The 14,673-nt window shown below is 39.0% G+C and overlaps 2 protein-coding genes across 5 annotated transcripts in view; one reads left to right on the top strand and one right to left on the bottom strand.

The window, feature by feature from the left end:
- The window catches only part of adgra3 (adhesion G protein-coupled receptor A3), a 114,774-nt gene that overhangs the window by 17,394 nt on the left and 82,707 nt on the right, over positions 1-14,673 (bottom strand). The window contains exons 1-3 of one of the 3 annotated variants that reach the window (XM_008326493.3): positions 7,402-7,573; positions 6,514-7,221; positions 1,443-1,514 (exon numbers count right to left, since the gene is read on the bottom strand). In XM_008326493.3, coding sequence (XP_008324715.1) covers positions 1,443-1,514; positions 6,514-6,731 — 290 coding nt within the window. In that variant the 5' untranslated portion in view covers positions 6,732-7,221; positions 7,402-7,573. Of the gene's footprint in view, positions 1-1,442; positions 1,515-6,513; positions 7,574-14,673 lie in introns of those variants that run through there. The other 2 variants (XM_025062996.1, XM_025062989.1) reach the window with 2 other exon arrangements.
- Positions 8,376-12,248, top strand: gba3 (glucosidase, beta, acid 3). 2 transcript variants are annotated; one of them, XM_008326474.3, is made up of 6 exons: positions 8,379-8,726; positions 9,184-9,408; positions 9,498-9,620; positions 10,128-10,297; positions 10,809-10,932; positions 11,953-12,248. In XM_008326474.3, exons 1-6 carry the CDS (start codon positions 8,672-8,674, stop codon positions 12,156-12,158), a joined length of 903 nt encoding a protein of 300 aa, XP_008324696.1. In that variant the 5' UTR covers positions 8,379-8,671; the 3' UTR covers positions 12,159-12,248. The 2 variants fall into 2 exon arrangements, with proteins under 2 accessions (XP_008324688.1, XP_008324696.1); XM_008326466.3 differs by having other exon boundaries at positions 8,376-8,726; positions 9,498-10,297.

Genomic DNA, 14,673 nt, shown 5'->3' on the forward strand with positions numbered 1-14,673 from the left:
ATTGTGACATGTGTACAAAAATGTCAAATAAACGGTGTCAAATGAGTAACCGATGCCAAAAATGTTTTGTCGAGCTAAAACAACAGATAGTAATCAATGAATAAATACATTACCATCAATTCTAATTGTTTAAATATTCTATAAATCAGTGTAGTCAGTGGGGCTTACACACAAAAAAACTCACAAGCAGACTTAAGAGAATGACAGGGAAAACATGCCTTGAGAATTCCATATCAGTGTAGTCATGTGTTATTGTAGCCTGGAGTAAAAGCACGTCCATTAATGGTCTGGTTATTTTATCTGCATGAAGCCATTCCACAGTGATAAATCACTCAGAGCCCTGTATGTGCAGGCCCACGGCCACTTTCTTTAATACTCTGAAGGAAGGAAACATGAGCAACGATTATCTGATCTCCAAATTCAAAATCATATGCCAGGAAAAATATCTTCCCATTGTTCAAGTCACCGCAGAGGACACAGACACACATAACAATAAATGTTATATGTAACTTTATTCACATCTCCCACCAGGGCCAGTTTATATTTTCTACTCAAAAGGTGTATTTATTGAACCATAATACAAACTCATAATTGTTGTTAAAATTAAAGTTGAAAGTTGAGTTTTATCTACTAAATAAACCTGCTATAAAAACGCTATTGTTTTAAGGTTTCAGCTGTCATCCATAATCCCATCACAGCACAGCTTAAGAACTAGGTTCACAGAGGTGAAAAGTGATGTTCAAAGTTATCAAAGATCATTTCTCGTGTGTAATTATCTTTATAACGAGGATGAAGTACAGCCGCGACAAGTAATTTCAGCATTACACGTTTTATCAAAGTCTTTCTGCTGAAAACCGAAAATGCAGAATATTTTCAGTGCATCCTTACTACAAAGTCACCAAGACAACTATGTTTTTGTCATGAGCACAAACCATGCCTTGAAGACCAAGGAGGATGTTACGAACACAACTTTCATATCAACCAAAATCCCCAACAAAATCTCAGGAGTAAAGTGAAAGACTGGAGAAGTAAAATCTTCAGAAAAATAGTTCAAAAAAACACTCTGTGTTAATTTATAGATGCATTGGCTAAAGACAAATGCTTTCTAAAAGTCTTTTCATTTTCTATGACCTTGATGTTTCACTGGCATGAGGCCAGTACGTGTTTTACAAACCGTTAGCCCCAAGAAGTGAAAGCTTCACGAGTGGAGTGATGGATGCCTTCTGCTAAAGCACTGCTGGATATAATATGATATATCGTGCAGGTATTTGACTGTAACATCAAGCCTGTACGTAATTTTTCATGGATAGATTCAGCCTATGTGTCTGCTTGTCAACGTGGACATATGTTTTACTTTACAGTGAACAGGAGACAGTATAGGTATGATTGTTACCACAGATTCAGAGCAAACCATTCCAGAAATAAAAAAAAATACTACTTACAGTTTTTCTAATGTAGATAAGCCAGAGAAGGATCCATTTTTGAGTTCTTGAATGTTGTTGTTGTTGTAAATTCTGGGAAGAGAAAATAAAGCAAGGTTAATTGTGAGCATAAAAACAACTGTTATTTCTATGAAATATAAAGTTAAATGGAAGTGAGATGCAAGTTTATTATAGGCCTATTTTTACTGTTTAATACAAAATATTTTATGACAATGAAGATAAGAGAAATGTGTGTTAATTACTGTGAATGAAATGTGAGCTTTTCAAAATAATCTTTTTAAAAACACGGAAGGAAGTGAACCTCAGAAAACATGTTTACAGATAAAGATATTTATTTACACCATGCTCTGCAGCTGAACTCAACCTTCATACACAGAATATCACCTGCTGCCAGAAAGGGATTACAAAAAAAACAAGTTGAACTTCTTCCAACAATCATCTGTCACATTAAAATGACAGCATTAAATGCTCACATAGAAAGAATGAGATAATGAGTGATCCTTCCCAAAGACCTCTGACACCATAACTCTGCTCTATACAGCTGTTCTCAATGGCAGAAAGACAAAAAGAAGGTAACAAATAAAACCCAGGTATGAACCAACTATGAAACATTCTCTATTATTCCTGCAGTTTTGAGGCTGCCTCTCTAACCTTGTTATGAGTAATGTATAAAACAGACTAATTCATGGCACTATGCTGAAAAGCTGAACTCACTTTGTGTGCCCTTGCCTTTGAGAGTTCAAGACTTTCTCCTAAGCTACTCCCAGGAGATCTGGAAAATCAATTGTGCTGTTAACTCCCAGCAGAAAAGCAAGGCCCAAGCAGGGCCTTGTGGTTAGCATGTTTTCTGGCCGCCAGGGAGGGGATGTGGTGGGTGACATACATGCTAGTGGCACCCACAACCCCAGGCCAGATTGGAATCATTATGGGGTGTTGAGGGGTTGTTTTATTACAGGGTTGGACAGAAGAGACTCACTGGAGATTTGCTGCTTGGCTCTATGCCGCTCAGGGAGTTAGCGAGCAACAGTCCACACACAAACACAGCCTGTTTCCCTGCTTGGGTTCTGCAGCCTTATGGATGCAGAAACGGCAGATGTTCAAATCAAGTAGTGTTACATGACTGCAAATTTTATCACTGCTTGAGCACACACGAGCTGATGATTTAGACAGAAATGCTTAGCAGTCCAACATCCCGGTCACAAAAGTCTCATTTATGTAGAAAAATGTTTGGCATACCAAGTGGATGAGTTTACCATGAGAGCTCTCTAACCGAGGGTGGACGAAAATGGCATGCAACAGAATGGCAATAGAGATGCATAGAGATAGAGAATTTAGGTAAGTGACTCAAACTCAGAAACGATAGATCCAAACATGATGGGCTCCCTAAATGAAGCTACTATGTTCATGGGAATCATTTTTGTCCTCAACTGAATGTACATGTGCCATGGAATGTGAGGACAATTTATATTAGCACAAAAAAGAAAAACTGCAGAATTCTTGTGTTATGGCCCATCTGCAGTGTAATTGAGTTTACAGGAAAAAATTATGGTATCATGCGAGTTTGGCTGCACAGATGCACATTATTTTTCTGGCCCCATGACTCCAAGTCTTGTCAAAATAAATCTGTGAAACACAGTCCTCCAGAGAATAATGAGCCTTTTCCTTGCCCCTGTTCCACCCCTCCCCATCCTTCCCTCTCCCTCATGACAGGAGTGTGACCTCTGCATGTTGCAAACTGCTTTGGCTGCACAACTGATATGTGCTTACACTATTGCATCAGTGAGAAAGCAATAGCACAGCTCAAAATACAAGGGACATGGTGAAGCCTCATGGAGACCAGCATGAAGATCATGGCCATTTAATCACCAGTGTCTCCACCTCAGGGTGTCCGTAGATAGGACCATCTGCTTCCTGACTGTCCGTCTCTGGACAACAGCCTTAAGTCAGAAGACATGAGAATTGTCAGGAATTTCTTGAGGTTAGGCCTGAAACTATATAGGACAGGAGACTCTGTTATCTTGATGCATAGATAAGACAGAGCCAGCTCCAGGCAAGGACAACCTGCAAGAGGATCATATAAAGTGACTCAAACTCAGAAACGATAGTTTGAGTCAAACTATATTATATATTTATATATATATATATATGTGTGTGTGTGTGTGACCTTACCTATCACATGAATCAAACTGACAATCATGGGAACATTAGTTTTGAAACCTGAGTTTCTACTCTGAGTAAATGACAATGACTTTTAATACACTGGTCTAGATTTCATTTTGCCTTCTAACTAAGTAATAAATATGACACTATTGAAGGGACTCCAGTGAGATTTTTTTCCACTTAAATAGACTAACTAAAACACCCAAGTAGGAATCTGTAAGCACTTGGCTGTAGGCACCAGTAAAGAGACGGAGGGGGTTGGGGGGTTAACAGCCAAGCACTATACCCTAGCCTCACTGGCACGGAGGATTTTAAGGACAAAGCTGGCTAGCAGGCTCTCAACACTTCTTTTATGCTTAGGAGGCTTTTAGACAAAGAACAAAGAACTCCAGAGTTGCGAGTCTTCAACAGGTTTTCAAAAAACTTTCAAGCGTCGGCTGAGCTCATAAAAATCCTTCTAAAGTGACTTTCTGTGAATAGTGGATGGAAAAGTGGGCCTCGGCTCAGGTGAAAAACAGAAATGATGCCAAGATGATTCATGCAGTTATCTAATACTTTATTGTTCTACACATTTGATCTGTGTATATTTTAGTAGATGCTAAAAGATTGGAAACTGAATAATCAAAGGTGTTCAAAAGGCAGTGGGGGCGGGTGGGCAATGACTAGTATATGTCCACGTCATAGAGGCACTCGGTTCTTTAATCTTATAAATAGTAGCTGCTGCACCATCCTTTGTCATCAAGTAATAGCTCAGGCTTTTAAAGAGAAACAGTCTCTAACTTAATGATCCAATGATCCCAGCATGCAAACAGCAGGGTAGAAGAAAGAAGATGAGTGATAAATGAACACAGACAGGCCAGAAGGTATCAACCAGTCTGAGATAATGTCTACAAATTAAACTAAATGGCAAGCCTGTGATTAACTAACACCAGGGACATCGTGGCAAAATCAAAGCTCAGTAGACCTGTGAAATGAAAGCATGCAAACTTAAATGTGCAGCTGTCAGAGACCCACCTCTGGGAGTTTGCTCTCCTCTGCAAACACCGTACAGTACAGAATAAAACAAAGGAGCATTCCCCACATCCAAAAGCTTATCTGTAAGGCAACAGAAACAACTTCCACTGTGATATGCATGACAGCAGACCCTTATGTTCTACTTACTCAAAGCATGACACTGTAGCTTTAACCAACAGACACTAAGCATATGTGTTGAATGATCCCACATTCCTATTTTATGTTTTTAGATCTGAATTCCAGCCCTACTGTCTCCCACAAACCCAACCTGAAGAAAGCTACATCTCAAGTATACCAGATGTAAATGTAACACACACAGCACACTTGTAAAACAAGTCCCTTTACTGCACTCCCATGCGTCATCAAACTCTGTATGTCTTTCCTCCAGCAACAGAGGAAATCCCTGCTTTCTTCTTGACATTAATCTTCTGGTGCTCAGTGCCGACCTGAACCAGGTGTGCTTATTTGCACAAGGCAACCCAGGTGTTCCTGTGAATAGATCCTGATTATATTTAACAAGCCCTGCTAAGGTAATATGACCTGAGCACACAGGGCTTAAATACAGTCAGTTCCTGATCTATCTGTGTAGGTTTGTAGGAAGAAAATGGTTGCAGAAAACTTATACTATACTACACTATACTAAACACACATCAGTACAGAGTGAGTGCCAAGAGTCTTCATAGGGGGCAAAAGCTAAATCTAACCCCTTGTATATTAGCTGAGACCTTCATGGACACAGGAGGGCAGGAGAGTGGTAAAGACATCTTTGTCTTTACTCACAATGGAAAATTTAGAGCAGAAACACAGCATATTCATCATATTTACTAAAAGTCATTGCTCACCCTTCCTACAGAAGCCAGTGCACTTTTAAAAGATGAAATAAAACTTTGTTATGTGGTAGCACAATTCAACCTCTATCACACCATCACTTTGTTTTCCTGTGACCTTACCTCCACCCTTAAAACATGTTCACAGTAGATATGTGGTTCTCTGACAAAGTTTAGCAAAAGCTGTTGGGCCATGACAAACCTTGAAAAGTCTATGGTGTTAAGCAGTACCATCAACTAATTGAGGACAGTTTTATCACAGTAATTGTATGACCTTTCTACTCTTTTTCCTGTTTACAGGCAATGGTTTAGTGTTTTAAATCAGATTTCATGTGAATAATACCCTATTTACAAAAACCTCATGATAATCTGAATCATTTAAAGCAAATAAAGTTTATTGTATTGTAATCTGAGCTTCTTATAACTAATTAAATTTGAGGATATTGATGAGGAGGGCGGTTCTTTTTCACCTTTCTTAATTTCAAGACTGACACTTCCAACACTTCTAACACTGACTCCAATAGCAACCTATTGAAAATGTTTGGGATTGGTAGGTATGCTTTTTCGTACTGCATAAGTTAAGAGAATAAAAAATACAGTAATTAAAAAAGGTACATTTTATCACCAGCAGGATTCCAAATCTACAGGTGGTGTGAGCTGAGAAGTGAGTACTGGTGTGGCTGCTAAAATATCTTCCATCACTACAGTAGGACAGGCGTTTAGGGTTACATAGGGTTTATATTTACAATCCTGCTGTATGCACCTGTGAGAGAATGACATATGTCTGTCATTGGACAAGAATATAACCTTGCAGCATGGTGCCACGTTCATCTTTAAAATCTGGATTTATTGTCTTAGAAGAAATCAGGTCAAACCAACTTAGGAGGGGATTCTACAAGACATTGAAAAGCTATGGCAGGAACTGCAAATTAACTATTATGACTACAAATGAATATATTGGGCGATTGTGATTAATAATTATACATTTTAAATTTCCGGGAGAAAGAGTCTCGTTCTGTATGTGTTTACCAGTGCAGGGTGGAAGTTAAGGACAGCTCCTGTATACTCACAATGTGACTGTTCTGTTTGGGAAGGACTCCGGGGGCAACACCTGATGAAGCTCCATGTTGCTGCACACCACTTTCCTGTCGGTGGACAGACTCTTCACAGCGCCTTTGGGGCGTTCATCATAAGGTTTACAATCAGACGATAGCGCTGATCCTCCTGCGCCGCCGCGGCTGCCACCCAGAAGCAAAATTACAAACAACAGCAACAGATCCACCCTCATTTTCACACACAGGAAAAGCCCCGCAGCATTTGGCAATGGAGGGAGACTTGTTTAGGTTTGGGAACAGGGTAGATAGTGAGTGGCTTTGCTATAAAAAGAAGAGATTTGCCATTATCTTGCGAGGTTCAAGTGAACCTTCTTCCTCCATTTCTCGCACGGGGTTTTGTCGGTCCTTTGCCCTCTCTTCTCGGCGGTTCTCTGTCCGTCAGAGGTGTTTGTGTTCGTGTGGGTGTCCTTCTTTGTTCGCCAAACCACTCATTTATAACTCCATTCTCACTGTGGCGCTGCGTCCATTTCTCTCAGGTATGCTAATCCAGCGTGTTTTTAAATCCTAGCTCTACTCGCTGGTTGTTGATAAGTTCTCCAGTTGTTCAGAGGTTTTCTTTGTTGCCTGAAGCGTGACTCCTAGTCCCAGTTGTATTTTCCACAGCGTGCAGTTGTACTCATCCCAGGTTCCCTTCATTAACCTCAGAGAACCCGACTAAGCTTCCTTTAAAGGAAAAACGAAAATCAGCCTCGAAAGTACTTTGTACGTTAAACGGAAGTAAACACAATTGAACCTTTTTTATCTGTAATAACATGACAACTAGTTCAAAACAAAACATTTGAAGCTCGAAGTACTAGCGTAAACAAAGTAAAATGCGCGGCACAGGCTATAAAAGAAAAATACCCAGAGGTTGTTTCTTCTTTACTTTCCCTGTGTCTTTCTAAAGTATTCAAGAAAACTCCTTCCATTGAATAGTACTCTTCCCATGGCCCTGCCCCAGACTGGATTAGCTTTGTAAAGCCCGATGGTAGTTGGAGAACTTCCGATCTGTCTTTCAAAAATAAAATACGTATAGTTTAGTGACTTCCGCCAAGTTGAACGTAAGTAAAGTGGCTGTACATAACGACGCAAAAGTAACAATTTTGACTTAAATTGGCTACTATAATGTAAAACACCACTTCACGTGTTTCTTTAGGTGACAAACATGTACAGCAAATAAAAAATACATTGCACTAGTACAACATTATTGACCATTATTTGCTCAACATTTAGTTTTCTAACTAAATGTTAGTTTTCTTGCAGAGATGCTCAGAATAAAGTTGTCATTTCCTAGACTGAAAGTCCTGATGTATTTAATTTTGATTTTTTTTTTTTAAAGATTGCAGGTCGCAACCAGTTTTCTTGCCACTTACTATTGTGTACAACAATTGAGGCCTTAGGACAGCACTAAAGTGAATTATTTAAGGTCAAGTCGGACATATATTTGGGTTAAATGCATTTACTCAAACACGAGTTCTCTTAATAGGAGTTAGCAGACGTGGCTATATGCTATTGCTGTGCGGCAAAGACCTGAATGGAAAATAACATAATTTCTTTATCAATAACAACTACTTGATGGCTTAAATTTTGTACTTCAAAGCCTAATTATGACAATCGAAAGATGTAATAAAAAGTGTTAGCAAGAATTAAAAATGTCCAAAGATGTAATTCTTTTAATTAAATCTGATTATCACATTTAATAAACAATAACGCCATTATTTTAATTATAAAAAACATAAAATTTCAATAACTGTTAACATGGCACGGAGACGTTGAGCATTTGCCGTCCACAATTGTAAAAAACGTCATCACGTAGAACTCCTTGTGTTACATTCAAGTGCAGTTCGGCAAAAACTTACGTTTTATCAAAACAATACTTACAAGTAAATTTGAATGATTCTAATCAGTTTGAATTATTATTAATTAATGTCTATCACACAGGTAAAATCACGTTAATACCACGGTAACTTCCAATCTAGTACGTTTATCGGACTACTTCGTGTCCTTTAACGGCACATATAGCTGCCCAGTAAAATTGACGGGTACGTTCCCGGAAGTTGTGAGGAGTCCTGGGAGACTGCGAGGAAAATGAAGAAAACTCCAAAGGGGAACATTTTTAAATTTTGATTTAAACATGTTCCCACGCGACTTTGCCTGGGGAGCTGCAACTGCTGCGTATCAAATCGAAGGTACGGTGAACATAACAGTATACAGTATGTGTAGTTTAAATGTATTTATTTATTTTAATTATCATTTTAAAAAAAACGTTGCATGTACACAAAATAGTTAGCTTTTGCCTGATTTTGATTTTGTTTTAGAACATATTGGATGTGCAGCTGCAACACAGTTTAATTATTGAGCCCATATAGTTTTATGTCTTTGAACTTAGGTGGACCAACTTTAGAATGCAAAATAGTTTTAATGGATTAAGGTTTCAAAAGTGTCTGCCTCCCAACCCACATTTTTTCTACTAACCCATTTTTCAGTTTCCAAAAATGCTATTAAAAACAATAATTATACCAAGATTTTTTTGCACCATAAAACGTTTCCAGCACAAAAAGTGTTAGTGTGCCTGGCAACAAGTTACAAATTAATTTTCTATGGGAACATTTACATAAAAATATATTTCTTTTTGTGTGTGTTTAGGAGGCTGGCAAGCAGACGGGAAAGCAGCAAGTATCTGGGACACCTTCAGTCATGATAAAGGCAGAGTGTTTCAAGATCACAATGGTGATGTGGCCTGTAATAGCTACATGCTACGGGAGCAGGACCTTGAGTGTATTCAGCAACTTGGGTTGACACACTATCGACTTTCTTTCTCCTGGGCTCGTCTCCTGCCTCATGGGACCACACAACATGTCAATCATAAAGGTATTTGCCTTCCTATCAAGTCTCATATACAAAATAAGAACTGGTAACTTAATTGGTTTTAGTGTTTGTTTATTTTTATTTAACAACAGGTGTTGAATACTACAACAACGTCATTGATGAGTTGCTTGCCAACAACGTCTCACCTATGGTCACACTCTACCACTTTGACCTCCCTCAAGCTCTCCAGGACCAAGGTGGTTGGAAGTGTGCAGGTATAGCACCCATCTTTGACAACTATGCCAAATTTTGTTTCCAAACATTTGGAGACAGAGTTAAACTGTGGCTCACTGTCAATGAGCCTAGTGTTTGTGCCAAACTGGGCTATGAAAGTGGCAAACATGCACCAGGTTTAGAAGAACCGGGGACTGCAGCCTACCTTGTGGGCCACAACATGCTGCGTGCCCATGCCATGGCCTGGCATAGCTACAACACCCTCTTCAGGTCAGAGCAGAAAGGTAAAGTGTCTCTGGCTATTAACAGTGACTGGCTGGAGCCAGTAGACCCACACTGTGAGGATGATGTTGCTGCTACAGAGCGTGACCTTGCATTTACCCTTGGATGGTTTGCCTGGCCCATGTTTGTGTCTGGAGATTATCCAGAAATAATGAGATCTGCCATTGATTCACAAAGTGAGAAGATGGGCTACGTTGGCAGCCCAAGGCTGCCCACATTCTCGAAGGATGAACCTGGCATTTTGGGCTCAGCTGATTTCTTTGCAGTGAACTACTACACGTCACGCAAAGTCAAAGCAGGAGGAGGTGCTGGACAGATGTCCATGAAGAGTGACTGTGATGTGGAAGAAATAATCGATCCTTCTTGGCTCATCTCTGGAGTATCTTGGCAAGCTGTAGTGCCTGGTGGTTTAAGAAAACTTCTGAAGTACATTAAGGTAGAAATTATTTCTTTTATACCAGTTACATCCCCCCACGCCCTGCACAGCTGTTATATATTTGAAATCTAACTGAACTCCATAGAGTCACTAGTTACTACATTTGGACTCAATCAGTTGAAATATTAAGTCATTTTTCTTCACTTATTTACCAACAAACAGAATTAAGTAAAAAGACAAATCACCTTCAGCCAAACAAGAAGCACACTCTGACATTTGTTTAGTGTTTTGCTATTGATTTTGTATGCAGTAATCTTCTTTTAACACCCCCAGAAACACGCTGATGCTTCATTAGTGCTGTCACATTGAATGAAACTGTTACGTAGCTAAAAAGTGTTTGCAAACGAGCAATTTCCTGCTGTTGTGACTTGTCACAGCCCATTAATCTGTGCTTGGCACTGTTGAAATGCAGCTAAACAACACACTCTAGACAGATCTGTCTCTCCCTGAATTGTGGGACAGCTGCACTGCCTTGTTTGACAATAATATTTACCCCGTGGCTTCTTTACAGGACACATTCAACAGCCCAGCAATCTATATCACAGAGAACGGCTTCTCTCAAATGGGGCCGCTGCAGATGGAGGATGTCCAGCGTTGTGTGTTTTACAAGGACACCATCTTGGAGGTGGCAAAGGGTAACGGCTTATTTATTTGCACACGAGGGGGAAAACAACAACTAAATAAGTCATGTGAAAACTGTAACAAAACATTTAACTGAAAGTAAATAAAACATTATCACATAACTAGATTTTAGTCATACCACAAAGGAGTATGTGTATTGTAGATTACAAACCCAGAATACAAGGATTATTTTTTTGCAACTCACTGGACAAGTGTATTGAAATGTTTGTGTGTATTATACACACATTCAAAGTATCATGGGAATATATAAGTGGAAACATGATATATAGTCTCATCAGCGGTTGATCCCTGATGGTAAGCCTGATGAAGAACTTCCTATATGGAGTTTGCACATTCTCCTTGTGTGAATTCAAAACATTAGGTATATAAGAAACTCTAAATTTGACTTTATGTACTAGTGTGAGTGCAAATGCAGTTTGTTTTTATATGTGGCCCTGACATGACCTGGTCAACTATCCAGTGTCTACTGCTGAGATTGGCTCCAGCTCCCTGTGACCCAGAAAGGATTGCATTAACAGATAAACGACCGAATGTTTATGATTGCTTTGGCACCACCACATGGTCAGTGTGGGAATGTTAGGCATGTGAAAAATCCATGAAAAAGGCCATAATTATGTGATGGTGATTTAAAATGAACAATGTAATAATAATCAGAAAGCAGTTATTTTTTATTGTCAAGACATCTAATCAAATTAAGGATATATAACCAATCAGTAATTACAAATAAAATGTGCCGTTTTCTGGCTTTTTTATGTTAATCCATAGGAAACTAACAGCTGATAAGCAGAAAAACAGGCCTTTTTAAATGGGGCTCATAAATCTTGCTCTTTGAATTTAGAAAACTTTTTGAACTGGTGCTCATACTGTTACTCATCATGTTTGTGGTCACAGTATAATTAGACAACCAAGCAGGGGGTGTGTGTCATTCTCTACTAACAAATGTGGCTCATTGCATCATCTCTCATTATACTGAAATAAATGACAGGTGTTTATTTATTCATGTTCTCATTCAGCCATCCAAGAAGATGAGGTGGATGTCCGTGGATATTTTGCCTGGTCACTTTTGGACAACTTCGAATGGGCAGAGGGCTACAGTGTTCGTTTCGGACTGTTCCATGTGGACTTTTGTGACCCTGAGCTGAGACGTACAATATACAAGTCTGGACAGGAATATGCAGAGATCATCAAGAAACACAGAGGAGCACTTGACAAAAAGTGACTGAAGGAAATACAAACATGTTTATGTTTACAGATTAGTAAAAAAAAAAAAAGAAGTTCCTGGACACAGGGGTCTCATAACCATGGATGATTTAACCACAAACAGACCAAATCATTTCACAACAAGAAAATAATACTGAGCACTTTTTTTCAATATGTCATTGTAAAAATGCAAAAAAAATAAAATTAAAAAAATGCAAAATAATGAATAACAGGTGTTAGTCTGTTCTAACTCAAAGTATTGCAATAACAGGAAGGAACAAGAGAATAATTATGTATGACATAAATAAAGAGCAACAAGGAACCAAGCGTATAGCAGTACAAGAACATTTTATGCCTAGAATTTGTCACTTAACATCAGTTGGATCAGTTAAAGCTAATTTAGACTGTTTACCAAGAATTTGCCCACTGACCATTCAATTGTTTGACACTCCTTAATACATAATGTTTTACTCCTACTGGAGATCTGTGTCTCAGGACCCAAGGACTGTTCATCTGCCACTGATGTAGAAAAACAAACCAATACAAGGGCACTGTGTTTAATGGGAACATTCTGTAAATAATTTCCAGGTCCTAAAACAAACAGCACTGTCCTGCCCGGTGTATACACAAACCTGAGCTGAAAGACTGCCAGAACCTCTCAACTAGTCTAAAGACCTATATTTTTCTACGATCTTCCTGGGAGAGACAGACGCGTGTCTTATTTCGCAGTGTTTCACAAATGCATGTGTAGTCTTGTAGTTCCAGGGTGACAGGTGGGTTTTATGTATGGAGGTGTAGGAACACAGGTGCGGATAGGGGCAGAAACCAACAGAGACCGCTGTGATTACATTTTGTGACATGAAGATTTATTCTCTACTGGCAGTCTCTGCAATGAATCCAAACATGTAGCACATTGGCATGGCAATAACAGGGCCGGAAGAATGTCCTGAGGGAGAACAGTCAGTCAGTGCTTGGGGAACCTGAAGAGAATCGAGAATTTATGTTTTTCTATAAAGCAGTGCTGAACTTTTGGAGTAGGATGTCATGTTGTAGCAACTAGATGACAACAGACTTTTTTTTTAAGGTGTTTTGAACTTTGAACCCCAAGGTATACATTGCTCTTAAACTTGCTGATTCTGGCAGCCTGAGTTTTCTGTTGTGATAAAGGTACATGGTGCTTAATGGGGATCAAAGATGCAACATTACAAACCTTTTTTTTTATATTTTTGTTCATCCATTAATTGTACCTCTTTTGTACTGTTGTGTTTTACTGTACTTATAGGACTGGACAGATTTTTATTAATGTAGTTCAAGGTACATGGTGCTAGGTGGCAATCAGAAATGCAACATTGCAAAATAGTAAGCCATTGGAATAGACTTTAAGCTATTAAGATGTCATTAAGAATAAGAAAGATAATAGCACTGTAACTGCATACAGAGTTATTTTCATTTGGAGTTAGGTAATTAATTAGATTAAATTATATCAAATTATTGTTTTTGTACTGTAAAAACAAAGGAAGAGCAAACCACATCAGAGGGTGAATTTCATCAGTTTTTAAGTGGTCACACTAAAAGAAACGCTTGACCTCAACACCTGTCGCACAGGTAAACACCTATTGTACATCAGAATGCAATATTTATCTCAGCTGTTATTATAGCTCAAGGTTGTATGACTACTCTTTAGATGAGGTAGAACGGATGCCAGCTGAAAGCAACAGATGTCCTGCCAAAGGAAAAGTGTGGAATGCCATTTGTGGTCTGCGGACAGCTGTGCAAACTCCCTCCTCCTGCAGATAAGCGACCAAACAAGTCTAAAAGCCTCCTGGAGGCGTTCTGCTGATTCCTGTGTTGCTCAGGTGGGATTATTGTTATTGAGTGCTGAACAATGCACTTTAGATCTTTGAGCCAGACAGACCTGTGCTGGATGCTGGATTACTGCCATGTTCAAGTCTGTCTCATATACAGCAATGTAACAGGGTTTGGACGGTTTTGTTGTTTTAAATTTAAATGTAATGAAAGTTCTCTGAAGGAAAACAGAGGAGTGAATCAGAAAATGTTATGGACGCACAGTGTCACCTTGTGGCAACTTTATGGATTACACAATATTTCAACAGGATACGGTACTTTAAGTTGTTTTTGTTTTCTACCTTGTGGTGGCACGTGACTTGGCTCTCTCTTCAAAAAAATAAAATGCATACTGTTGCTGAAACAATAAACAACGGAGGCATCTCCCTAAGCACAATATATCACAGATATAACACAATTAATATTTATGTTCTGTTGTGTATGAAACTGTCATTTATATTCTGAGTTGGGAGACTTTATACGCATTAATAAGCCTGGTGTATCGTGACATGCAGTTGGCTGTGCATACTGTTTTCAGCAGATGTGAATAATACCCTGGTGGCCCTCCTCCATCTACGTCAGGCTGAGTGAGATTCTCCTTTGTCTTATGATGAATAACAAGCTATTGTGAAAGCATGAATAATGTTGCCGCTGCTTGCATAAGAACTTCTTTGCAGGCGGCATCGAGC

Source organism: Cynoglossus semilaevis, chromosome 1 (assembly GCF_000523025.1).
Source record: "Cynoglossus semilaevis isolate Cse_v1.0 chromosome 1, Cse_v1.0, whole genome shotgun sequence".
Classification (NCBI taxonomy): domain Eukaryota; kingdom Metazoa; phylum Chordata; class Actinopteri; order Pleuronectiformes; family Cynoglossidae; genus Cynoglossus; species Cynoglossus semilaevis.

Coding starts and splice junctions, on each gene's coding strand:
- gba3 (XM_008326466.3), top strand. CDS start 8,672: ATGTTCCCACGCGACTTTGCCTGGGGAGCTGCAACTGCTGCGTATCAA. Junction 9,409..9,497: donor ACAACATGTCAATCATAAAG/GTATTTGCCTTC, acceptor ATTTAACAACAG/GTGTTGAATACTACAACAAC. Junction 10,298..10,808: donor AACTTCTGAAGTACATTAAG/GTAGAAATTATT, acceptor GCTTCTTTACAG/GACACATTCAACAGCCCAGC.